The following is a 22,661-nucleotide window of genomic DNA, read 5'->3' as shown; positions in this document are numbered from 1 at the left end:
TCTTTGTTCCTTGCACATCAATGTAACTTCCATAAGGGATGGCCCAAGGATGATTGCGAATTCTTCGCTTCAGCTACTACGGAATGGAGCGGCTAATTCTCGGTAGGTCAAATGCCAAGACTTCAAGACTTGGCGCCAGACACAACGAGAATTTGAAGCTGCGACTCTGGACTGGACTCACACAATCGACGACATCTCTTTAAGCCACCTCCAGTCTCCCTTCACGTACCACAAGTTTGATTGCAGAGACTGCCTCGTCTCCGAAACCGCAATCATGGGTGGAGTTACAGTTCGCGATGTTGATGTGAGTGTGCCGAATCCTTACCCACGAAAGCCGAAGCGGTCGTGCAAGAATGAAAGAGGAGGGGATATGGACGAACAGATCGGTATCTCGCGAATTTGGAAAGCAAGGGCTGTTGCTGACAAGTCTGGTGATTAGGCGCAAAAGTTCATCGTCGCCTATGCCGATTTCTTGAAGAGACAGGGCAAGCTTCAAATACCAGGTTAGAGCACTCCGCGAACACTCTCCCGCGCCAGACATCCTTCCGAAATCATAGAGCATCGGGGTTTTGAGAGACTAGGGCATTGCAAGCAAGGTCGACAGAATGTCGCGGCTAACGTGATCAAAAATTAATAGGTTGGGTTGATACTGTCAAGACCTCACACTCCAACGAACTTCCTCCTCAATCTCCTGACTGGTTCTACGTTCGAGCTGCCGCTGTTGCCCGACATGTCTACCTCCGAAAATCTGTCGGCGTGGGCCGCCTCCGAAAAGTCCACGGCAGCACAAAGAACCGTGGTTCAAGACCCTCGCACCACGTTGATGCGTCCGGCTCCGTTGATCGAAAAGTTATGCAATCCCTCGAAAAGCTAGGAATTTTGGAAAAGATTGATGAGGATGAGGAGGGTGGAAGTGGAAAGGGTGGACGAAGAATCACGCAAGCAGGTATGCGAGATCTGGACCGTATCGCTCAGACCGCCATTGAGGGCGAGGAAGACGAGGAATAGATTCAGATCCAAACGCGGCGTCTAGGGGGATGCATAAGGGGGTGCTCTTGCCAATACCTTCTGTCTCAATGACAGTCTACCAGCAGCGAAAGCAATCACGCTAAAAGCAATTGTGAAGCGAAGACCACTTTCACACGGGTTGGGTTGCATGTAGAGTCAGAGGCCAGCTGGTTCCAGATTCTATCAGCATGGTTCAGGCAGATGAGGCTCAATGAAACTCTTTCAAAGTTGTACTGATTCATGTAAACTACTGGTTTGGTGCTGTTGACTGCTTTTCCTCTGCTGAACCCACGTAGCCAGCCAGCCTAGCCCGGCACCTACGTTCAACAGGTAACCACAAAACGACTACTTTCTCGACCTATCCTGATCTGTTGAAGCCAGTGAACATACTAAGTCGTCACTGCCATCCTTTTGATCACTCAGCGATCCCACCTCAAGTCAGCCATGATCGAAGGGGTTAGACAGGGCACTGAATATCTTCTCCGTAGGGTTTGTTCGGCAATCGGAAAAGCTTTGTTCCCTTACGTCCTCCAACGGCCTCAGACCGGGGATCGTCTCGTCCTGCAAGCTCTCGTCCATGCATCATTTCGTCTTTTACAACCTCTATTCATGAATGTTCAACACTATCCATCGCTTCCAGAATGTGTTTCAGGCATTGAATCATTGCCGAGTTGCCAGTAGCAAGCTCGATTCCTATCACGCGATGCAAATGCCTTGCAACAGGCGAGGCGTTTCCTGCACAGCCGCAATGGTTGCTACCAAAACCTAGATGGCAAGGCACATCCTCCCAAATCCACTCCAAACTGTAAGAGAGCGACACGTCCAAAGGGTATCTCAGATGTTCCTGTGCCCACTGGTGCTCCACAGATGTCCATCATGAACCGCCTTCTGCTATGTCTAAGCACGCCGTTGCCAGCCGAGTAAACTATGCTCTGAGAGCTTGCCTCGTCAGGCATCGTGAACCGCTTCATGAAAGAACTCTTTTGAATGCCCGATGCGCCTTGCCAGCCAGCACGTGCTGTGGTATGACCAATCCGAAGATCTTTGACAAACTTGCCTGAGTCACTACTTCATTTAATGGGCAATGTCCCTGCCGATTTCCCGACCATACACAGCCATCGTGCCACAGCCTGGATGCTTGTTCTTGAATCTGTCATGAAGGAGCCTTCCAATGTTGCAGAAACTCCTTGTTTTCTTTTCCTCCCTCGCACTCAAACTCGTCAAAGTCTTGTGTAGACCGATGTCTGCTAATCGCAGAGAGAAGCCGGCCACAGAAGACTTCGCAGATATTCAAGGCCGAGAAGCCTTCAGGATAACGGCACCGGACCCTCAGCCTGATTACGACTGGGCTCACCAACCTATTCCGCAAGAGCTGCGGCTATACCAAGATGATGATTCTTTGCATCCAATCATCAGGCAGATTCTTGCTTGGTCATTGAATGTGGGCTGTCAGCCTTCAGACAGTGAGCCCAGAGGTGACAATAGAGATGGAAAAGACACAGGTTCTTCAAGCAAAGGCACAAGTGACCCGACCAGTGAGCGTCGCTTTGACAGCCAAGAATTACTCCCTCCGGCTGCCGCCTCCAAGCAGCTTGAGAGAAATGGGGTCTTGGAAAACCACGTTGATGAGGCTTCAGCCCTCTCTCGGAGCACCGTTGGTGGGGGAAAGCGCCTTTTCAAATCGCAGAAAGGGAAATATGGTATTCTTGATTCCACCTCGACCTTATCTCAGCGTTGAAACCAAGAGCAGACAAAGGGGCACCAACTTTGTGCAAACCAGCCGACATTGCTCGCCGCGTCCTTAAATTGTCAGAATGCACGGGTTGTTTGGATGAATTTGCGGAATCAGAGACGGCCAAACTACCTTGCAGCCATTCTTATTGCAAACAATGCTTGACAAAGTTGGTCGTCACCGCCCTTCAGAACGAATCTAGCTATCCACCCAAGTGCTGTCTCACGGAGATACCTCTACAGACGGCGCTACTTCCACTCGACACGAAGCAGAGGGAAATCTTCAAAGAAAAAGCCGCTGAATATTCGGTGCCGGCTCAACAACGATGGTACTGTCCTGGTCCTAAGTGCTTGAGATGGATTGCCCCAGATAAGGTGCAGCGAAACCGCAACGGCTCCCAAAGATGCCCACACTGCGCGAGCAAGATATGCAGCATTTGCCGAGGTCTAGCTCACGACAAGTCGGCCGATTGCCCTCAAGACTTTGGGTTGAAAGAAACGATCTCGTTAGCAGAGCTTGAAGGATGGAGACGCTGTTTCAGCTGTCGGGCTCTGGTTGAAGTACGTGCTCAGTATGCATATGCAGTTCTAGCTAACGCGCACCAGCGAACTACCGGCTGCCGTCATATGACGTGTAAGTGCGGCTCTCAGTTTTGCTACGTTTGTGGCGCGAAGTGGCGCACGTGTCATTGCACAGAGGTCGATGAAGCAAATCGACAAGCAGGGTTGAGACGTCGAAGGGAGGAAAGACGTACTACTGTGGATACTGAGGCCGAGGAACTTGCTCGAGCCATTGCCGAGGTTGAGGCACTTGAGAGTCGTGAAGCACAGGAGCGACAAAGGCGGCAAGAGCGACAAGAAGCTGAAAGGAGACGGGAAGAGGCCGAGCTTGCCAGATTAGAGGCGGACCGTCAACAAGAAGAAGCCGCAAGGAGACGGGAAGAAGAACGATCGGAGCGTGAATATCGACAGATTCTAGGACTGTCTGTTGAAGTGACATGCGATGCGATGCAGGCAGATTTGAGTCGTCGCATCCGGTCTCAAAAGCAACGACTGGACAATCGCCGTCTACTTGCCGAGCAGCTCCGAAGAGGCGCACGAGATGCGGCAGTAGGGAGGCTACGAAAGGAGGCCCAGGAGTTACAGACGAAGATGGAGTCCAACGTCAACAAAAGGGCCGCCCTTATCGCACGCAAGCACAAGTCCGAGTTAGATGTCTTCAATGCCGAGCAAGACGAACTGGAGGACGACCTCTTTCTGGATATACAGACGCATCTCCATGGAAAGACTGACAAAGAAGCTAGAGAACGTCGGCTGCAGGAGAAATTCAAGAAACAACGCGAAGAGAAATGGCAAGAGCTCAACGCAAAGCAAAGCTCCGAGTCTAAGGCTCTGACGATCAATGCGACAATGGAAATGGACATACTAAAACGAGCCAACGATGACAAGATGGCCAATGTCAAGGACGGATACTTAGCGGAGGTGGGGATGCTGAAAGTCTCAGTGGCTGCAGACCTTGCTTGGTTCCGACTCGTCTCCGAGAGGCGTCAGAATATGATGTCTGCTAACAAGCGGCTCATGCTTGATGCATTGAATGCTGGTGGCGAGCCGACAGGGCTGACTGAAGAGTTGGCCGCGAGAGTCGGGCCCTTCGTCAACTTCAATCAACTAAAGATAAATCCCCAAATGAACGATGCTTCCAGGAGCGGCCCAGAGAAATCACAGCAGCAAAATATTCGCCAGGCGTCGGCAGCATCGAGTACGCCTGACCCCCCTTCGCCCACGCTCGTCGAGCTTGCCGCGACGTCGGAGCATGTGCTGTCCCATTTGCACCCAGATACGCCATCGAGCCACGGCGACAAAACTCCAACAACTGCATCTGCGGACCGTTTATCCACGAACAGCGCATGGGTATGGATGACGGGGACCAATGAGGCAGGAGCAGCCTCTTCACGTCCCTCCGCTGAACGGCCGACGCGGAAGCCTCTACCGCTCCAAAGGAGTCAAGAAATCCATAGTGATGCTCGACCACGCGTACAGTCAATGTCGCTCAATCCTGCACTCATGTCTGGAGCCTTGTCAGCATCACGACAGATATTGGTCCATGGGGGTTTGCAAGCTTCGAGGCATAGGAACCAACCTGCCATCAAAGGAGTTCAAGGCTTGCCACGCGAGAGCACACCACCTGTGCCCACGATACCGGCTGTCTACCTCGAGGATAGCGATACTCTGGCTAAGACACCTGGCGCCTTTCCCGTGTCGCCAACAGTCCCTCGACCTACTGTTCTTGAAGGTCCGGCACCGGTCGCGGCCAAATACACGGATCAGCGGCATTCCTTGACCGAGAGCTGCGCATCAGACGCAATGACCCCATCATCCCCGGCCTCAAATTACTCGACGCCCCCAAGCAGCGTTGACAATCTCGCCATGTCTAGCACAAATGCTAGTGCCTCGGCTCCGCGACGCTCACTGTCTCCTTCAGCGCTGGCAGCTCTTCCATTTTCCAGCCCTGCCAAATCTCCGCTCAAACCACGTCATCACACCCGCGCGATGTTTTCATTCAGTGACCTGCGTGCGGCAGTGACAGGTGGCGGCGGAAGTGGTAAGGCCAAGAAGCCGAAGTATTCTGAGGAGGAGATCAAGGAGCGTATGAGGAGGGCTGTGGGCGATGCCTTCTCGGCTTGAAGGGTGCCGTTGAGATCATGTATTGGACATTAGTAGAATGTTCGTTGCCCCCGTTATATGGATATCGTTTTGCGACTGTCGTGGGCTGGGTGTGTGTGTGGTCTCAGATCCCTTTTGAGGTCACCATTTGTAGAGTTCCAGAAAGAGCTTGCTCCAAGTAAAGATATTCGTACACTTTTTAATCGATGTGGAGAAATAGATTTCTACTCGACCTTGAGGTGAACAGCCATCGTGACCCAATGCAGTAAATATTCCCCAGACGGCCTTCTCCGTGTCATTCATCTGGCTATCTCAAAACTAACGGAGCGACCAACGGCAAGGGAGCGATTAGTTCTTGATGGAAGGAGTTCTTCAGAGGATGATTCGCAAGGATAGAATACATTTATTGAACCTGTCAGATCAGATTGACGAACTTCTTGTACATGAAAATTGATTGCATAGCAACCTACGAGTAGGAGATTAATCTATCAGACATATCGAGGATGACGACGGTCGATAGCACTACCTTTCTCGCCGACGGCGGATATCTGCAAAAGGGCAAGGACAAGAATCTTCGAGCGGTCGACTTGGGACGGAAAACGCACAATCTGCCACCGTCGAGGTAAGGACCGAAGTTCTTCGGTCCTCTTGGCTTGATGGATCAAATGCTGATGAAGAGTAATTGTGCACAGATGGTATCGAGATGAGAAGATCTTTCAATTGGAGAGAAGGGCTTTGTTTTCAACAGTATATGCTCCTCATCTTTCTTTCAGCTGTGGACACCATGAAAAATGATTTCTGAGCGGCACTGACTTGTGTTTGCAGTTATGGCATGTTGCAAGTTTCAGTGCGCGGTTTCAGAAGGCTGGCGATTACTTGACGATGGAAGTAAGCCGCTCAGAATCCATAATGCTATGCTGTGAGAGCTGAGCAGTAGGCAGATGTTTGGATGGAATTTCTTCCTCATAAGGGACAAGGAAGGAAGAATCAATGCCTTCCATAACATTTGTCGGCACCGCGGGCACCCAGTGATACAAAAGACCAGCGGGTCGAGTACGGTGCTTGCATGTCGATTCCATGGCTGGTAAGCCCGATCCACTCACAATTGCACAGGATTGTCTGACTGACTGATTTGGAGGTCGTATTTGCCCACCGGCGAACTGCACAAAGCGAGGGAGTACAACGAACTTCCCGACTTCGAGCCCAAGGCTCATTCGCTCTTTAAGATCCATACTCACGTCACGCCGCAGGGGTTCATTTTTGTGAATTTCGACGCTCGAGAGACCCCAGCAGTCAGCTTTGAAGAGCAATTTGGTGATGATTTCGAGCCTATGCCGACGACACAGACCGGGAGGGAAATTGGAGACGAGTTCGCCTTGTTTCCCAATGACGGATGGGAATATGATCATACGTGGAATAGCAGTGTTGGAGGGACCGAGTTCAACTGGAAGACTTTCGTGGATGGGTTTCAGGTCAGTCAAGCTATCTGCCGTTGTTGCGTGAGTTGACCATTCCTGATGTAGGAATGTTATCATTGCCAAACTGGCCATCCGACAACCCTACCAAAAGACTTCGCCCTGGATCAGTACTATCTTCGTCAGGGACATGGAGCGTCGCGACATTTCCTTCCTCCGAAGAGAGAAGGCTTGTCTGAAGCATACGTGAGTTCCTCTGTATATCTTGGATGTCATATCTGTGCCTGTCAATCCAAGCCGCTGACGGGGCTTCCACCCGTTCGTCGAGGCTGGAATATGGCTAATGGTTTTGATCTTGGCTAGATCACCTGGTTGTACCCCCTGGGAGTCGTCACATTCAGCGACAATCTGCTCTTCATCGGACGATTCAATGCCACTGGAGCTCTCGAGACCTCCTATGACAGCGAGACTTACCGGAGAGCGAGCATGAAGAAGCCGAGTGCAGAGTACGATCACTGGATGGAGCATGATATCGCATACTGGCGGTTTGTGGAAACCGAGGATGTCGAGTTGGCAGTCAGTGCTCAGAAGGGATTCAAAAATGGTGTCTTGGGAATAGGAAGGCTGCACTCTGTCGAAGGTAAGTGTCCGTCCTGTTGATGGAAAGAAACTCCGGACTGATGATGGCATGATAGAGCATGCGGTGAAGTGGTATTTGGATAAAGTACGGGACATGTTAGTACGACATGCCGAGCTGGAGAAAGCGGAAGGTAAGAACATTGATTATGCGATTCCCAAGGCCCAGGCCGATGCAGCCGAAGAGGATGCGGTCTGCAAGCTGGTTGGGCCGGAGTATGAATGGTAGGATATCGTGGTGGCGGGGTAGGTGGTGGGAAGTAGGAGGTACAGTAGGGGTGGGATGCGGCGATGTAGAAATAGACCGGACTCCGGCATGTGTTCTCCCAGGGGGTGTGTGCATGCATGCAAGCTTGCGTCCATGTTGTAATGCTTGATTGGTTAGGAGATGCATTGGATATTATAAGCTCGTAATAGCCTTGTCGGTTGCCTGCACGCCCAGGGATAGTGAGGTTTTTGGAGCCAAGCTGCCTGCCTGCCTGCCCTGCCTGCCTGTCTTGTCTCCGTCGCTGACACTTATGAGCTTGTACCGAAAACTTCCAGCCGTAGGGAGTACTGTGACCCCGTATGGCCGTATGGTCCCCTTTTCTGAGCGCATACCACTGTGGCCACCGAAATGGAGGCTGATCAGGTCGATACAGCAGTTGCATGATCCACAAGATTGAAACAATGAAGACTCTCCACACATCTGCAGATCGACCTTGCATTAGATGGACACCCCGTATCAGAAGGCGAGAGCGACATTCTTGTGGATACTGTGTTACAGAGACTGTTCGGCCTTGGCCACTGGTTAAGATTTTGGTGGAGAGCTGGACCCATTGACGTCAGGGTTCTCAACAAAAGCTTGCGTGGCTCGGTGGCTTCTGACGAGTAACCGTGGCCTCATGGCCTTGTTCATCGGAGCACCGTTTGTGCCTACTCTTAAGGTAACTTAGTGTGGAGGAAGCACCTAAAACGTTGTGAGAGTTGCTTTCTCAGTTCTTGATACAACGATTCTGCTTGGAATTGATATCCGCCGGCATAGTCAATTAAATCATCAGTCGCGCAGAATGGCGCCATTGCGCATAGTGTGTCTCATATCGGCTTCCCAGCCATCCCCTTTTGATGGGGCGTTGCTTTTTCGTGGACGGGATACCGAGTACTCGTACGGAGTGAGGAAGTCGCGGTCAACATATACACGGTGGCCCCTACGAGTACGGAGTAGACAACGGCCAAATGCCCGGATATCGTGAACTGGGATTGTGGTGCTGTTTGGTACTGTAGCAAACTCCAGTCGCTGGTCGTCCCTCTCAAGTGTCACACATCTCGCTTTGGGCTTGGGGTTGGGACTAGTTGCAAGTAGTAAGTCGTAGTACAAGTTTGCGGCAGGGAACATGGCAGAGACCAAAAGCTTAACTGGACCAGCAGCAAACCACGGAGCGAGCTGGACACGCTGGGCGACATGATGGGGAGTTCGAAAGCAACATGTCCCGACCCTCCACGATGCAAGATTCATCCATGTGCAGCCAAACCATCCACGGCCCGTCCACATCATCATCATTGATATCTTCGTTCATGCCGGTGGTGCACGTCCTGTTCCAGTTTAGATCTTGTCCTGGTTTGCCCCCAGATGGAGCCTCAGGTGCAGAACAAGTGATTGCTCCTGTCCGTGCTGGCAGGCTGCACCAGCCAATAGTGCTCATGCCCTGGCCAAAACATCCCCGTCGTGGCGTATCCTTGATGCTTTTTTGCCGCAACGCCCGTTCTACTATTTGGGGACATTTTGTGGACATTTCTCCTCAGAAACTGGGTATCTTTTGATATCGGACTGAGATCTTGGGACTTACTTTCTCTGCTTTCATACATGTCCACCTCCTTCCCGCCTTCCTGCTAACAATTTGCTCTGCACCTGCCGCACCTCACACTCGCTTTTGTCCAAGTCGGCAGTGCCAGCATCCAGTGTCGTTAACGTCTCCATTTGAACACCAGTCGCTACCACCTGTCTCAAAACGTTGGTCATCTACATGACGTCCCCCGTTACTGCGTCTGTGTCGCATTCCCTCCCCTAATCCACGATAACATACGACAAGACGATCTGGAACCACCATCGTCCTCCACCTATTCAACTCCAGTCGCTCGCTTTCGGCCCATCTCTGCTCCTTCCACATTTCCGTCAAAACGCGCTCAATGACCCGAAGACTCACCATCAGTGGCAGTCGCTCAGAAATGGGCTTGCTTCAAGATCCACCCGAGCCAGAGACTCCTCCTCCAGGTTGGACACCAGCGAAACACGACTTCTGGAAGAAACCTTCAAAATGGCAGATTTGCATGCCTCGGCTACGTCTGATTGTTAAAGTGTTGACCAGTATCCTTGGGTTTGCGCTCCTCATCAGGATTATGAGCCAACCGCCTCCTCCACCACCTAGTCCACCTCCCGAGCCTCCAAGACAATTGTCAGAGCAAGAACTGATGGACAAGATGATGGAGGATTCTAAGAAGGAGTTGTGGCCGTGGAAATCTTACGAAACGTATGTCAAAGAAGAGATCACGCGCTCACGAACTGCAGAACACAAGCTGACATGCAATCCTGTCACAGACATGACGGTTTGACACGGGGCACATCACATCTCCGGCTCTGTGAGTCGGGTGAGATCGACTGCAAAAGCAAGGCACCTCATATGGTTCGCTACGATGGCTACCAGAATTTGGTCGAGCAAGCCGAGCACATTGTTCCTTGTGTTGGTCCAAGAGGTGTCCCGATTAATGAGAGCCACGAAGACGCAATCTGGGCGTATCCTGGCAAAGCTAACGGTAAGCATAGTCACTGATTACAGAGAAGCAGCGGCTGACAGCTTTGCAGGCGCCGTGGACCCTACCCTTGGCTCGTACGAAGCATCGGGATTGGATGGCAACATCTCGTTTGACCGCATTGGCCGTTTTCAAGCGTACGGACTCGATCAATTCGAAGCTATTGATCTCGAGGACATGAAAAAGACTAGTGACGTGGATTGGGACAAGGTGGATTGGGGCGAGCTGCAAGAGGCATGTACTGTCGCCAACAAGCAGAGATTCAGACCAGTCAAAGAACGCCCACAGAACTCGATTCAATATTCCAACATTCGACACAAGCACGACCAACCTTCAGTGAAGGCACTCTCGGACACTCTAGAACCTGGAATGGTCAACAAGGCCAAACGAACTGCTATCCTTATCCGTGTATGGACTGGCGCTAAATGGACGGCCGACGCAGTCATGAACATTCGTGCAATGATTGCGGAAGCTTCGTTGGCTAGTGGAGGCAAATACCAAGTTTTCCTGCTGCTGCATGTCAAGGACGAAAACGTACCACTCTTCGTGGGCGAGGACGAACCGCAAGCTACCATCGCCAAGCACATTCCTCCCGAGTTCCGATCGCTGACCGAAGTCTGGAATCATGCTCAAATCCGAAGTCTGTATTCGAACCTGGCTGAACATGCCTTCGTTGGCCGCAGTCCCTGGATGATCATCCAGTGGTTCGCTCGCAATCATCCAGAATTCGATTTCTTCTACCAATGGGAATTTGATGTTCGATTCACAGGCCATTATCTCGATTTCTTCGAATCTGTTGAGAAGTTCGCCAGAAATCAGCCACGAAAGGGGATCTGGGAGCGTGCCGGCAGAGTCTACATACCTGCCATCCATGGCGATTTTGACACTAGTTTCCGCGAGCGCACCAAGTACGAAGATCCTCATCATGTCTGGGGTCCTGTCTCTGTTGAAGGCGTCAAACCCCGAGGACCAAAGCCGCCCAGGAAAGAAGCCGATGACAACTACGAATGGGGGGTTGGAGAGGACGCCGACTGGGTCGGCTTTTTGCCCAGTTTCAATGTCACTGGCACGAACTGGTGGTTCCGCAACTACCTCTGGGGTTATGCTCAAGGCAAATCCACCCCGAGAAGAGCCACTCTCATCGCTCAAGGAAGGGTCAGTCGACGCGTGTTGGAGATCATGAACTACGAGAATGCGGAAAATGGTCATCACATTGACGCCGAGATGTTTCCTCAGACCATGTGTCTGCATCACGGCCTGAAATCGACCACCTTTCCACATCCCATCTTTGCGGATCGTCACTGGCCAGCTGAGGCGTTGCAATCAACCTTCAACGGAGGCCCATTCGGACAAGCTGGGGGATACTGGAACAGCTCCTTCAGCAAGTGGAATGAGTATGCCTGGACAAATATGACTTGGTATTACAGTTCCGCACAAGCCATGCCCATCTTCCAGCGACTGCTCGGCATCACCGCGCTGGAAAGTGGTGGCCAAGAGTGGGAAGAAGTATATGGCCGCACTGTTGTCCGTCCCATGCTGCTTCACCCGGTCAAGGGTGGAAAGGCATGGCAATGGACCGAAAATGGATGGCTTCAGACTAAGAATGGAAAGTGATCCTGGAGATGACCTCACATATTGACGAGACCTACGGCATTTTCTCGCTCATCTTCGCATCAGCAGCGGCGTTTGGAGTTCAAAGATTCTTTTTCGTCAGTCCGGCACTGGTTGCATCGACAGATTTGACGACTGGCGCTCTCAATCCGGTAGGTTTGATAGACATGGGTTGAAGGAGTTTTGGGCACGGCGTATCATACACACTGCACGGTGTCTATTTGCATGAACAGTCAGGGGATTCCCCCATACCGAGATGAGACACTGATACGTACACGAGACACAGACACAGGACATTAGGAACTGCACAGCTGGATATGAGCTACAGGCTATGGAACAGCATGAGCTAAGGCTCGCATGTGAACTTTCAACAGATAGAGCTATTAAGTGGCCAATACGCGGCTGCCAGTAATCATAATGATTAAATGTTAGACACTGCAATTCAAAGACCATGTAGTCAGTACTGTAGTTTCTGGTATCGGAAGATGCTCAGTGTAGATGTGGTCATGATGTGATGTGGAATTAGACCCTCTTCGCCGCAACCGGGCGTTGACAAGGATCCGAAGCACGCTGCACAAAGATTCCGGAGTTGCTGCTTACTTGCGGCGGACAAGCCATCCCATTTCGTCCATTCTGAGATGTCTGGTTATCAGAGCACCTCCAGCATTCATCCTGACGCGTATCTGCTATGTATATGGCTACCTAATGTCCAATCCATTTCGCCGTAGTTCTTTAGCTAAAGGTGTTGTTGGCAGCAATTCATTCAACACATCGCCCGGCCCGCGCGGCACCGAGCCTTTGGCGATAGACACAAAAGGTAGATCTGCTGCTCTCTACCCAGACCTCTTGAATCTTCATTGACGACTCGCCTATACAGTTCGTGCTGCGTCTCAGAAACATGTGAATTTCGCTTCTCCTCCAGCGATCATCTCGCCGGCCTCGTATGCCTCGTCACCCGAATCAACTCGACAAGAGTTTCCGTCTGCCTTTTCCAGCCCGACTTCGTCCTTTCCTGTACCTACAGATTACAGCCAGGCGTTTGCCACCGACCCATTTGCAGAACAGCCTGACGACGAGGACGACAGTGCAATCGAGAAAGCGCAGGAGAATGCAAAGGCCAACACTGCGATAGTGGTCGAGACAACAGCTACGGTGCACGTCTCTAGGGATGACGCTGTGACGGATACATTGGGAAGATTTGCCAGCGGTCTACGGAAGCCATCGACCACACAAGAATTTGCAGCTGGGGCGAAGGACCAGGGTGGCCTCGTGAAGTCGACCATGGACGTGGACGCATTCAAGAGGATGTTGCTTACTGGAGAACGGCAAAGTGCTGCCTCTCGAGTGTCCGTAACGCAAAATGCCCATACAGCCACAATCCAACCTGTAAGTGACAGTAGTTCCAATGCGGATTCGGCTTCGATCTCACAATACTCGCTTTTCGAGACGATTCCACCTACGCACGAGGAAAGCCCGCGAACCTCCGAGGAGCTGGATACGAGAGAGGCCAACGAGCCACGGGCCACGGCCGGACCTAATTCTTCAGTCAGGAGGCCGCCTCCGCCACCCAAGAGTCGACATGGAAAGCCAGACAAAGAAGCAACGCCTGAAACTGGCCCCATCGCAAAATTGGACACCTTTATCAATTCCCTCACATTACCTGCATCACAGAGTACTAGTTCAGCGACGGCCAGCATAACATCTCCGCCGATCGAGCAGAGCCCTACAAGCGACCGATTTGCGAAGCCCACTGTACCTGAAAGTAACAAGCGGACAGCACCAGCACTTCCGCTTGCTCGTCGAAAGCTCCAACAGCCGCCTAGCAAGTCGTCCTTGACAAGGAGCAGCTCGTCGCGACAGTCCGGACATGGTGGATTTGATCCGCCCCCGAGCCCTTCCGCCACGACTTCAACATCAAAGGCTCCTCCACCTCCTCCCGCGCGCCGGTCCACCAGTACCGGTGAGCGCCGCGATTCGCTTGACGTGATGCCAGTCTCGGAGACTGACAGTCTTTCCGGAGAACAACTAACTTCAGACTGGTCAAGTGTCGAGGCAGGTTCAGCCTTAACGCAGACACCCTCGTATCCGAAAAGGACGAGTCAAGGGCCACCTCCGCCGCTGCCGCCGCCTCGAAGAGGGCGAGGCTCTAGTAGAAGCTCCGTTGAAACTCAGAGACCGACAATGACGGCATTAGGTATGACAGATGTTAGTCAAGGGGACTCCAATATCAACAGGGGCAGCACTGGCAGCAGGGACATTTTGGCGGATCTCGCGGCACTCCAGAGAGAGGTGGATGCAGCGAGAGCAAGCGCAGGTCCATGACGACCTGCTATGAGTTATGTATAGTTGTACCAATGCAGCACGAACGGACACGAATTTACAAATTCTTTCAGGTTTCGTTCTGCTGCCCTCCGAGGCCTCCACGGCTTCCTACGCTGCCTTGATTACTATCACGTGGACAGGCGACTGGCGACTGTTACAGTGGTGGAGCGATGACGCAGGCTCCTCGACTAACGTTAACTTAGTGCCTAACCCATGAACTTTCAACTAAAATGCTTTGACCTGGGGGCGGCAAGGCGGGCATTCAATCGCATGTCGCAGCTGAACTGAAGCCAGTGCCCGAACCATCTGAGCCAAAGCCTTCCCCTGCTTCACTTCCAAGAGCAATCCTCCCGCAATCCTTCTATCCTCTCAGTCACCGTCGTTGCGCCAGCAAGTCATCTAGAACCGCTCGACGGCATCTCTGCGCTACCACTTTGCGCATACTCCCGAGTCTCCTGTCCTGCCCCTCTACGAGCTCACATCCCTCCCATCACCACTGCTACACTACCGAGACCATACGCTCTACCTTTTCCAACCTTCACTATTGGCGGCGAATCTTACCTGCTCTCAAAGATCAGAACTCAGGTTTCAGATAACCCTCCTTCCCTCCTGTCCAACCCAGTCTCGATTCCGCCAACATGCCCAATAGAGGGCCGACCTTGATCAATTGTATGTATCACATGGCATGTTGAGCGTGGAGTCACTGACCTTGTTCTTTCTACAGTGCCTCCTCCTCCCTCCGACCCGGCCACACCCAGTGAAATGGGTCCTGGCACCCCCAACTCTACAACCACGTCTCTCTCTGCATTGTCTGTTGTAGCGATCAAAGATGGATCAATGGGCCACGGAGGACGAGGAGCAACCGCATCTGCCAATACACTAGAAGCAGAACGAGCCGACCGTATTTCGCGTCTTGCGGGTTTGGAAAGAGTCGCTGGCTCACGGCCCACAGCCTTTGGTCATCTGGCCCCGGGATCTGGTGCCTTTTATGGCCAGGGCTTTGACAATGTCCCGCAGTTCAAAGAGCGAAGCACCGTCGGTAGCGCAAGTGCAACAGGTAGTGTCGGCGGCAGAACAACCTGGGCTAGTGGGAGTGTTGACTACGACGCAGACAAGATGAGCGAAGACCAGGATGACGGCGTATCGAGCACCGGCGGCTTCTCTGACGAGGACAAAGCGAGTCTGGTTGGATTTGGCGAGGGCGCAGGAAGTACAGTCAGCGGTCCAGTGTCTACTCCTTACAATACTCGCGCATCCGTGTCCCGAACAAGCACGAATGTCAATGCACCATCAACGCCTCGAACCGGCACAATGCCTGGATCTGGATCTGGACAGAGCACACCGATGAGTGGGATTACTCCTGGCGCCGCTGCTGGAAGCACGGATCCCAAGATGATGGATGGAATGAGCTACGATCAAGATGTTGTCGACACCACAATGCAGCCCGCCCCACCAATCGACCAGACTGCTGAGGGATACCGGTTCTCAGGATTTGGCACTGAAGTCGCAGAAGGCATCATGCAGGACAGACTCAACAATGGGGGTCGGCCTCAACCGCCGATGGGGAGCGGAGACGGTCAGACGCTGGGAAAGTTTCCGTTCGAGAGGGAATAGATTGCGAATATTCTCGTTACACGATGCTATAGACGGGACGGGATCGATGGCCTTACCCGTGGTGTTCTGCCGGCGAATCCTTTTTGAAAGAACGGGTTCTTGATGGGATGTACGATATTATGGCACGGATAATGGTGGTAGCTTACTCATTTCATCGACGACCGAATGATTATGTGCCAGGCGTATCGAAGAAATCCTCCAAGGGCTCACGTTTGGTGGAGAGGAAGACAGGCAACAGCGAGCTCTTGCTTGTATTGTATGATTAGTTAGAGTAAGGTGCCCCAGTTCTATCATGGCTCCTCTTGTACGAATGTGCCATGAACAGCCCAAACCGATACTTCGGCCGTTATCTTAACTACAAAGGAGATCAACGGATGATGACGGCAAGGCTGAGATGCGGCCAGCAAGGCTCGCAACTGAAACCAGACGATCGAATCGCGTGCTAACTTACTGTAGGCACAGCACTCTGTAGGGCCTGGGGATGATGACTGGGTGGCGGCATGTTTGAAGCTAAGGCACCTCGATTTGGGCGCGGCGCTGAGCCGAGACGACTAACACTTTTTTCTTAGCCCAAGACTGCGCGTGGCTCCTGCATTATTGTTGCTCGAATTTACTTCGGTTTCTGTCCCTTACCGCTCCCTCTCTCACTCTGTCTCTATCTCGTCACCCTCTCGTCGTCACCCAAATACAATTTGCCCGTCTACCGACAATAGCTGACATTGACTTGTCAAGTACGGAAAGACCCGAATTGTGACAATTTCCACAGGTGTCTTCTGCGGCAATCACTGCTCCTCAGGCCCTTGTTCTGCACCAGACCGAAAAGTTCTCGACCCTTGACGACGCTCACAATACTCGCGCCCGCTTCATTTCCTACCTTACCGCAAGCCTCCCCTGCAAGAGTATGAACGATATGGCCGTCACTACACAGTTTGCCTGTGCGTGTCATCCCTTCCGCACCAGCTACAAAAATGGTCGACATGCTGATTGGCGTCAATAGACCGGACACTCAAGGGTATTGGTGTTGTCAATGGTGCACCAGACTACGAGCCGCTTTCTGGATTCGAGCGGTATTTCTTCCCTTTCAGCAGTCTCGTTGCCATGCTAACGCTGACAATCTAGACCGGAAGGAAACCTCCGGTGCTGTTCCTATTCCCCATGCGGCCGTTATTTTGCCTGGGCCTCGCCTGAGAAGTACGAGCCCAAAAACCCTGCCTGGACTGACGGTATTAACCTCGAATAGAGTGAACATCATCAATGCCGATAACGGTACAATCGTTTCGACGCTCCCTGCTGAAAACGTTTTCGAACTTGGCTTTTCACCCTTGGGCACTTACATCATCACATGGCAACGCTCTACCAAGGATGAAAATGGCGACGCTACTAAGAACCTCAAGGTGTGGCTGGTCATTGATGAAAAGGCATTGGCAGAAGGGGTAGAGAAAGAGACTGTTGCTCGATTTGTCCAAAAGTCCCAAACTGGCTGGAATCTGCAGTACACCTACGATGAGAAATTCTGCGCGAGGGTGGTCACAAATGAAGTCCAGATTTACCAAAGTCATGACTTGACCACTGTTTGGAATAAAATTCGAGTTGAAGGCGTCACCGACTTCGCCATCTCTCCAGGCAAGAGCCATACTATTGCTGTCTTTGTGCCTGAAAGAAAGGTAAGTTGGGCTTTTCTCGTATCCGGCAGTGCGAGCTAAACAAGCGTTAGGGACAACCAGCAGCCGTTCGAGTTTACAATGTGCCGAACTTCACCGCTCCGGTGTCTCAGAAGAACTTCTTCAAAGGTGATAAGGTCCAGCTCAAGTGGAACGACCACGGTAGTTCTCTGATTGTGCTGGCGCAAACAGAGGTCGACAAGACTGGCAAGAGCTACTACGGAGAGACTACCCTGTATTTGCTCAGTGCCAATGGTGGTTTTGATTCGAGGATCGATTTGGGTCGGTTGCCACCAAATGACTCTCGGGTGTTGGACAAGCTGACAATTTACAGATAAGGAAGGCCCCATACACGACGTGTCTTGGTCGCCCAAATCGAACAGCTTCGCTGTGGTCTACGGTTACATGCCGGCGAAGACGGTCATTTTCAATTCTAAAGCCCAAGCAGTCCACACTTTCCCCCTCGGCCCGCGAAATACTGTGTTGTTCTCTCCACACGGTCGCTTCGTCCTCGTGGCCGGCTTTGGAAACCTTGCTGGACAGATGGACATCTATGATCTGGAAAAGGATTTTACGAAAATCTGCACGATTGAGGCGAGCAACGCGAGTGTGTGCGAGTGGTCACCAGATGGTGTGCATATCCTAACAGCGACCACTTCACCTCGTCTCAGAGTCGACAACGGCATTCGCATCTGGCATGCTGGGGGCAACCTCATGTTCAACGAGGATTTGAACGAATTGTATCACGTATGCTGGCGCCCCCAGTCAGCATCGGCGCATCCGCTGAGTGATAATCCTTTGTCTCCCATGCCTGTACCGCATAGCAGTGCCACCCAATATATGGCAGCGAGAAAGACGCCTAGCAAGCCGGCAGGTGCGTACAGACCACCGGGTGCTCGAGGCCAAGTGACACCCTTGGCTTTCAAGCGAGAGGACGAGGGAGGGGTTGCTTATGTCCGCGATGGGATCTCGTCATTTTCGAGCAACATCAACGGATTTGGCAAATCTCGTTCACGCGTCGTTCCTGGTGCCGAGCCTGCCGAAGAGAACGCACCACTTCCGCCCGGTGCAGCTCCAGGTGGCGGTGTGAGTCTGACCGGCACCGGAGAAGGAGCCGACGGAGAACCTTTGTCCAAGGCGGCGAAGAAGAATGCAAAGAAACGAGAAGCAAAGAAAGCGGCAGCTGCAGCTGCACGCGAACAAGGCACCGGTAACAGCAACCTTGCTCCGGAGCAGAACGCAAGTAGGATTAAGAGTCCAAGTCGGAGTCCAGATGGTCGCGGTCACCAACGAAGCCGAAGTAGGAATTATGTGCCGGCTCCTGGCCTTGAGCCGCCAGCTGGATCCAAGAAGGAACGCAGTCGAAGCAACAGCAGACGTCAACGTGGAGACATTACGAGCTCGGCACACAACCATCAACACACCAATGGTACGGCCAAAGGAACACCAAATCAGAAGGGTCGAAATGCGAATGCGCCAATGAACATCAACACATCTGCACAAATCCCCGTTCCTCCACCAGTTCCGCAAGGAGAAGAACCGCCTGAGTTGGAGGTTACGAGCCCACTGACGCCGGGAGGAAACCCACAAGACAAGAAGATTCGGGGTTTGTTGAAGAAGATTCGAGCCATTGAAGATCTCAAGATGCGATTCGCTGGAGGCGAAAAATTGGAGGATACGCAGGTTCGTAAGATCTCGAGCGAAGATGGTGTCAGAAAGGAGTTGGCTGCTCTGGGATATATTGGCTAATCCGGTCGACGCTAAACATACTGATAATGGCCGACTGATTGCATGGTCTACTGCTTGCACACGTCAACCACTGCTCGGTTTTTCGCAGCGCGGGACCGAACTGCAAGTTCATGCAAGGCCCCAAATATGATGGATGGCGGCTGCGTGAAAGGGATGGCAATTGTTCTTCTGCGCACTGTGTCAAGGATCGCAGGCCGATGAATGGAAGGGTGTTACAAGCCTGCGTTTGTTTTATCACATTGCGGGCGACTTGGGGTCTGTCTATCTGAGCACGTTGGCAGAATGGGGCGTGTGGTTCAAAAGGACCTTTCTTGCATAGCGTCGGACATGGTTGTCTCGACGATGGTTACCAGATAAATCTTGTTCAGGTATGTGGCGAGGTGGAAGGTGAACGGACGATTCTGTGCCGTAAAAAGTCTATATACCCCAGGTGCATGAAGCAATAGAGATTGTGCAATTGTAAGCCAGATCATGATCCATCAAGAACCGTAAGCCAATCCACGCCAGACTATCATCTTGCGTTAACAGCCATGACCGTGGAGGATTCTTGACGTGTCGACGTCTGAATTCGTAGTGATTGGCTCGCTTTCCGCGTGCACATTTTCTCCGAAGAGGAAAATGGCATCCAAAGATTTGAGCAGAAGACTGTTTGATATCTCGCGAGGAATACTGAGCTGACCAAGGTATTGATCTCGCCTTGGGCTCCACCTTGCATCGCGATAGATAGAAAAGAAGTAGAGAAAAGCGTCGGGTTCAAAGGAGAAATGAGAAGGTTACGATTTGGCAAAGTGGCAGATGAAGTGAATGTAAGGTACAGACAGGAGCGGTGGAGGGCGCAGTCAGCCCGCAGGATAGGCATAAGGGAGGGTGCGAGGGAGGACAAGCGTATATAGCGGAGTCTGAGTCAATGATATATGACTGACCAGGGCGGACAGCTGGCTGGATGGAACGCGGAGGACATGAAATGATGTCGTGAATGTAGCGAAGAACGGATTGTCAATGGTAGGCACACCAGGAAGAATCATGACAACGGCGGATATATCTTTTCATGAGTGGAAACCGCCCTGGACTTCTCGCCTGGGTTTTCTTTTGCGGTTAACAAAAATCAAGACCTCGGGTATCGTACATGAACGCTGGTGGTGGCCGCCAGCAGGGACAGCGGGCTCTGGAAGGCCAATCGGGAAGGATAAGCATGGCTTAACTGAATATCCTCCTCTGTGAACCTTGGGTTGCGGCTCCAAGCATAGGTGAATTCCGAGGCTTCAGTGGGGAGTACTTGGCTGGCGTGGGCGAGGCCATGTCGACATCTTCGTCGTCGTCGAGCTGAAAGCCCACACTTTTTGTGAAGATGTTCATTGGTTTTGGTTTGGACACAGTAGGACCCTCACTGCCACCCATCTCCTCAAGGATACGCTCCATGCCGTCGACATCAAGTTCTCCCGAGGCCAAAAGAGCTTGGTCAGACGCTTCTGGACCGAGTGAAAAGGTAGTCTCGGCTGCTGAGTTGGTTGTGGAGGGCGCTTCTGTTAGAGGATTGACGGAGAGAATCAGGCGATGGTCGGTCTGGATGAGGAATTCGGGAGTCGAGGTAGACATGCCAAACAGAGTCGAAGAAGAATTGCTGTCGTTGTTGGATGTTGGGAATAAGCTGAAGCATCGTTGGGTTTGACCTCCTAGTTTCACCGCTGGCAGCCGAGTTGGTTTGATGTCAGACTTCCAAAACGAATAAAGAGATGAAACGTATACGTTCTCGTCCCCGTAGCTGATGACGGCGCATTCTTCTTGAGGTCGACCGGAAGCCCTATCCTCGATATGGATGCTTCCGTACTGGGTCTGAGATCTGGCCGCACAAGCTTGTCGTATGTCTCCGTTGAAGAGCCCTTCCGACCGCACTTTGCGTGTCGAGGGGGTCATTGGTGCCAGACTGCCAGAGGATGGTTGAGCTTCTGCACCAGATGTTTTCTGTCTGGCTTCGACCGACGGCGAGATTGTGCATCGGACTGCAAACTTCGTCAAAGATCCACCATGTATTCCAGCGATGTTGGCTTGTCCCCGGATAAGATTCGCCCCTGAGCTGGACGCCGACGACGTTGGCCCAACTGCTTCGAGGTCCCAAATACCCCATTCGCCGTCTTCAAGGAGCGCGATGACGGCACGACCCCCAGCCAACCAACGTGCATCGAGCACGCCTTTTCTTCTTGGGCTAACAGTGCTGACCTCTTGTACAAAAGATGGTAGAAAGCTCATGAGGAATTTCCCACGCGAGCTCCCAGAGGTTCTCGTAGGACGCGTTGTAGAGGCCGAATCAGCAGTGCCCGTGGAGCCTCTCCGCTCGCGAGAATGTGTGGGAAACACTTGGTACAGTTTGACACAAGAAGCCGAAGGCAGCGTGATGAGCAGGTTCGAATGACGGACCGCAGGGTAAGGACATGTGTTGAAAGACAGTCTCGCACTGATGGCCGAGGACCGTAGATAGTGTCGTCTGATGGGCAGAAAATGCTCGGGTGCTGGAGAGATCGAGTTCCCCTGAATTGGTATCTGATGTATCAGCAACAATCCTGCACCTGTGCACGAGATTGTAGCTATGAGAAGGGACCACTGTCGCGCATCGGTGGGTGATTTCTGTTTAGACGGAGCATTGCTCGCTTGCTGTTGCTTATTGTCCTCTTGATCGTCGTCTAAAATACCTGTTGTATGTGTAATCGCGATATCCGAGATGTAGTCCTGATGAGAACTAGGTCCGAAGATCTTGATTGTTTGAACATCCAGCCTTGACACATCTTGGACCTCCGGTGTCGGAGGATCGAGGGAAGCAGAAACGAGTCGGATACTCAGATCTGCGCAAGCCACAGCGACCACAATGCGATGGAGGTATAGTGACGGCCATGATTCAGGAGGAGCCTGTTCAAGATCCTTCACAATATGCGGAACTGCAATGCGCATGGCTGCAGTGCCCAGTGGTATGTCGATGTACCGGATGACATCCCTGTATGGCGCCGTAGGGTCAATTTCCTCATCTTCTTCTTGGAATTCTGCTGGACCCGTGGGTGGTCCTTTTGTCGGTTGTTCATCGTCATCGTCGTCTAGGTCAATTACGATAGCATCTCCCTTGGCCGTTCCGTTGACCTTGGGAGCCGCAACTGCCTTCGTAGCTGGCTTGAAAGCCTTGCCAGCAAACCAAACAATGCGTAGCCCTTCCTCATGTCCGTAGATTATGACGGTGGAACCGTTAGATGATTGTCGAGGGTAGACATGCGAGGTGTGGACTTGATGAGGGAGTTCGTAGCTGCATTTATACGTCAGTTGATGTAATGGCAGGAAGAGACGCCCATCTACCTGAGTTGGAAGCGATCCCTCTGTCTCAATACTGTATGCTCCATATTTCGGAGAGACTTCTGAGCTTGGTGGTCTCCTGGGTTTTGTTTAGAAGATGGTCGAGAGAAGAAGCCTTGCGGAGTTCGAA

General features: G+C 52.1%; 9 protein-coding genes across 11 annotated transcripts; 8 read left to right on the top strand and 1 right to left on the bottom strand.

Moving 5' to 3' along the window:
* The first annotated feature begins 182 nt into the window (after positions 1-182).
* On the top strand, positions 183-1,241 carry PV05_09341 (40S ribosomal protein S19). The gene is made up of 3 exons (XM_013455670.1): positions 183-304; positions 440-503; positions 638-1,241. The coding sequence occupies exons 1-3, from the start codon at positions 275-277 to the stop codon at positions 1,006-1,008; spliced, it is 465 nt and encodes a 154-aa protein (XP_013311124.1). The 5' UTR covers positions 183-274; the 3' UTR covers positions 1,009-1,241.
* A 1,007-nt stretch (positions 1,242-2,248) lies between these two features.
* Positions 2,249-2,746, top strand: PV05_09340 (uncharacterized protein; the record flags this gene model as incomplete). Its single annotated transcript, XM_013455669.1, has 1 exon — positions 2,249-2,746. The coding sequence occupies one exon, from the start codon at positions 2,249-2,251 to the stop codon at positions 2,744-2,746; it is 498 nt and encodes a 165-aa protein (XP_013311123.1).
* Positions 2,747-3,366: 620 nt separating this feature from the next.
* On the top strand, positions 3,367-5,424 carry PV05_09339 (uncharacterized protein; the record flags this gene model as incomplete). The annotated part of the gene is made up of 1 exon (XM_013455668.1): positions 3,367-5,424. The coding sequence occupies one exon, from the start codon at positions 3,367-3,369 to the stop codon at positions 5,422-5,424; it is 2,058 nt and encodes a 685-aa protein (XP_013311122.1).
* A 326-nt stretch (positions 5,425-5,750) lies between these two features.
* PV05_09338 (uncharacterized protein) lies at positions 5,751-7,721 on the top strand. Its single transcript, XM_013455667.1, has 8 exons — positions 5,751-6,025; positions 6,096-6,150; positions 6,229-6,291; positions 6,345-6,487; positions 6,542-6,875; positions 6,927-7,064; positions 7,182-7,458; positions 7,514-7,721. Exons 1-8 carry the CDS (start codon positions 5,907-5,909, stop codon positions 7,681-7,683), a joined length of 1,299 nt encoding a protein of 432 aa, XP_013311121.1. The 5' UTR covers positions 5,751-5,906; the 3' UTR covers positions 7,684-7,721.
* Positions 7,722-9,144: 1,423 nt separating this feature from the next.
* On the top strand, positions 9,145-12,301 carry PV05_09337 (uncharacterized protein). The gene is made up of 3 exons (XM_013455666.1): positions 9,145-9,961; positions 10,030-10,244; positions 10,294-12,301. The coding sequence occupies exons 1-3, from the start codon at positions 9,621-9,623 to the stop codon at positions 11,853-11,855; spliced, it is 2,118 nt and encodes a 705-aa protein (XP_013311120.1). The 5' UTR covers positions 9,145-9,620; the 3' UTR covers positions 11,856-12,301.
* A 157-nt stretch (positions 12,302-12,458) lies between these two features.
* On the top strand, positions 12,459-14,244 carry PV05_09336. Of its 2 annotated transcripts, XM_013455664.1 has the most exons (3): positions 12,459-12,669; positions 12,730-13,238; positions 13,299-14,244. In XM_013455664.1, exons 1-3 carry the CDS (start codon positions 12,558-12,560, stop codon positions 14,172-14,174), a joined length of 1,497 nt encoding a protein of 498 aa, XP_013311118.1. In that variant the 5' UTR covers positions 12,459-12,557; the 3' UTR covers positions 14,175-14,244. The 2 variants fall into 2 exon arrangements, with proteins under 2 accessions (XP_013311118.1, XP_013311119.1); XM_013455665.1 differs by having other exon boundaries at positions 12,730-14,244.
* A 163-nt stretch (positions 14,245-14,407) lies between these two features.
* On the top strand, positions 14,408-16,125 carry PV05_09335. 2 transcript variants are annotated; one of them, XM_013455662.1, is made up of 3 exons: positions 14,408-14,843; positions 14,899-15,231; positions 15,286-16,125. In XM_013455662.1, the coding sequence occupies exons 1-3, from the start codon at positions 14,813-14,815 to the stop codon at positions 15,786-15,788; spliced, it is 867 nt and encodes a 288-aa protein (XP_013311116.1). In that variant the 5' UTR covers positions 14,408-14,812; the 3' UTR covers positions 15,789-16,125. The 2 variants fall into 2 exon arrangements, with proteins under 2 accessions (XP_013311116.1, XP_013311117.1); XM_013455663.1 differs by having other exon boundaries at positions 14,899-16,125.
* A 259-nt stretch (positions 16,126-16,384) lies between these two features.
* PV05_09334 (uncharacterized protein) lies at positions 16,385-19,664 on the top strand. Its single transcript, XM_013455661.1, has 6 exons — positions 16,385-16,723; positions 16,786-16,855; positions 16,908-16,979; positions 17,029-17,452; positions 17,503-17,731; positions 17,784-19,664. The coding sequence occupies exons 1-6, from the start codon at positions 16,690-16,692 to the stop codon at positions 19,196-19,198; spliced, it is 2,244 nt and encodes a 747-aa protein (XP_013311115.1). The 5' UTR covers positions 16,385-16,689; the 3' UTR covers positions 19,199-19,664.
* Positions 19,665-20,262: 598 nt separating this feature from the next.
* On the bottom strand, positions 20,263-22,612 carry PV05_09333 (uncharacterized protein). The gene is made up of 2 exons (XM_013455660.1): positions 22,535-22,612; positions 20,263-22,484 (listed from the first exon to the last, which is right to left on the bottom strand). Exons 1-2 carry the CDS (start codon positions 22,576-22,578, stop codon positions 20,396-20,398), a joined length of 2,133 nt encoding a protein of 710 aa, XP_013311114.1. The 5' UTR covers positions 22,579-22,612; the 3' UTR covers positions 20,263-20,395.
* Between the last annotated feature and the right edge of the window lie 49 nt (positions 22,613-22,661).

This window comes from Exophiala xenobiotica (genome assembly GCF_000835505.1).
Source record: "Exophiala xenobiotica strain CBS 118157 unplaced genomic scaffold supercont1.6, whole genome shotgun sequence".
In the NCBI taxonomy this organism is placed as follows: Eukaryota; Fungi; Ascomycota; class Eurotiomycetes; order Chaetothyriales; family Herpotrichiellaceae; genus Exophiala; species Exophiala xenobiotica.
The sequence above is the reverse complement of the archived record's forward strand: the minus strand, read 5'-3'. Positions and strand labels throughout refer to the sequence as shown.

Bases quoted from the DNA above. Each gene is read 5' to 3' on its own strand.
- PV05_09341 (XM_013455670.1), top strand. From the start codon at position 275: ATGGGTGGAGTTACAGTTCGCGATGTTGAT. The intron at 305-439 runs GTGAGTGTGCCG...TCTGGTGATTAG, and splicing joins TTACAGTTCGCGATGTTGAT to GCGCAAAAGTTCATCGTCGC. The intron at 504-637 runs GTTAGAGCACTC...AAAAATTAATAG, and splicing joins GGGCAAGCTTCAAATACCAG to GTTGGGTTGATACTGTCAAG.
- PV05_09338 (XM_013455667.1), top strand. From the start codon at position 5,907: ATGACGACGGTCGATAGCACTACCTTTCTCGCCGACGGCGGATATCTG. The intron at 6,292-6,344 runs GTAAGCCGCTCA...AGCAGTAGGCAG, and splicing joins GCGATTACTTGACGATGGAA to ATGTTTGGATGGAATTTCTT. The intron at 6,488-6,541 runs GTAAGCCCGATC...ACTGATTTGGAG, and splicing joins GCATGTCGATTCCATGGCTG to GTCGTATTTGCCCACCGGCG.
- PV05_09337 (XM_013455666.1), top strand. From the start codon at position 9,621: ATGACCCGAAGACTCACCATCAGTGGCAGTCGCTCAGAAATGGGCTTG. The intron at 9,962-10,029 runs GTATGTCAAAGA...ATCCTGTCACAG, and splicing joins CCGTGGAAATCTTACGAAAC to ACATGACGGTTTGACACGGG. The intron at 10,245-10,293 runs GTAAGCATAGTC...ACAGCTTTGCAG, and splicing joins GTATCCTGGCAAAGCTAACG to GCGCCGTGGACCCTACCCTT.
- PV05_09336 (XM_013455665.1), top strand. From the start codon at position 12,558: ATGTCCAATCCATTTCGCCGTAGTTCTTTAGCTAAAGGTGTTGTTGGC. The intron at 12,670-12,729 runs GTAGATCTGCTG...TCGCCTATACAG, and splicing joins TTTGGCGATAGACACAAAAG to TTCGTGCTGCGTCTCAGAAA.
- PV05_09335 (XM_013455663.1), top strand. From the start codon at position 14,813: ATGCCCAATAGAGGGCCGACCTTGATCAATT. The intron at 14,844-14,898 runs GTATGTATCACA...TTCTTTCTACAG, and splicing joins AGGGCCGACCTTGATCAATT to TGCCTCCTCCTCCCTCCGAC.
- PV05_09334 (XM_013455661.1), top strand. From the start codon at position 16,690: ATGAACGATATGGCCGTCACTACACAGTTTGCCT. The intron at 16,724-16,785 runs GTGCGTGTCATC...TGGCGTCAATAG, and splicing joins CGTCACTACACAGTTTGCCT to ACCGGACACTCAAGGGTATT. The intron at 16,980-17,028 runs GTACGAGCCCAA...AACCTCGAATAG, and splicing joins GCCTGGGCCTCGCCTGAGAA to AGTGAACATCATCAATGCCG.
- PV05_09333 (XM_013455660.1), bottom strand. From the start codon at position 22,578: ATGGAGCATACAGTATTGAGACAGAGGGATCGCTTCCAACTCAG. The intron at 22,485-22,534 runs GTAGATGGGCGT...GTATAAATGCAG, and splicing joins AGGGATCGCTTCCAACTCAG to CTACGAACTCCCTCATCAAG.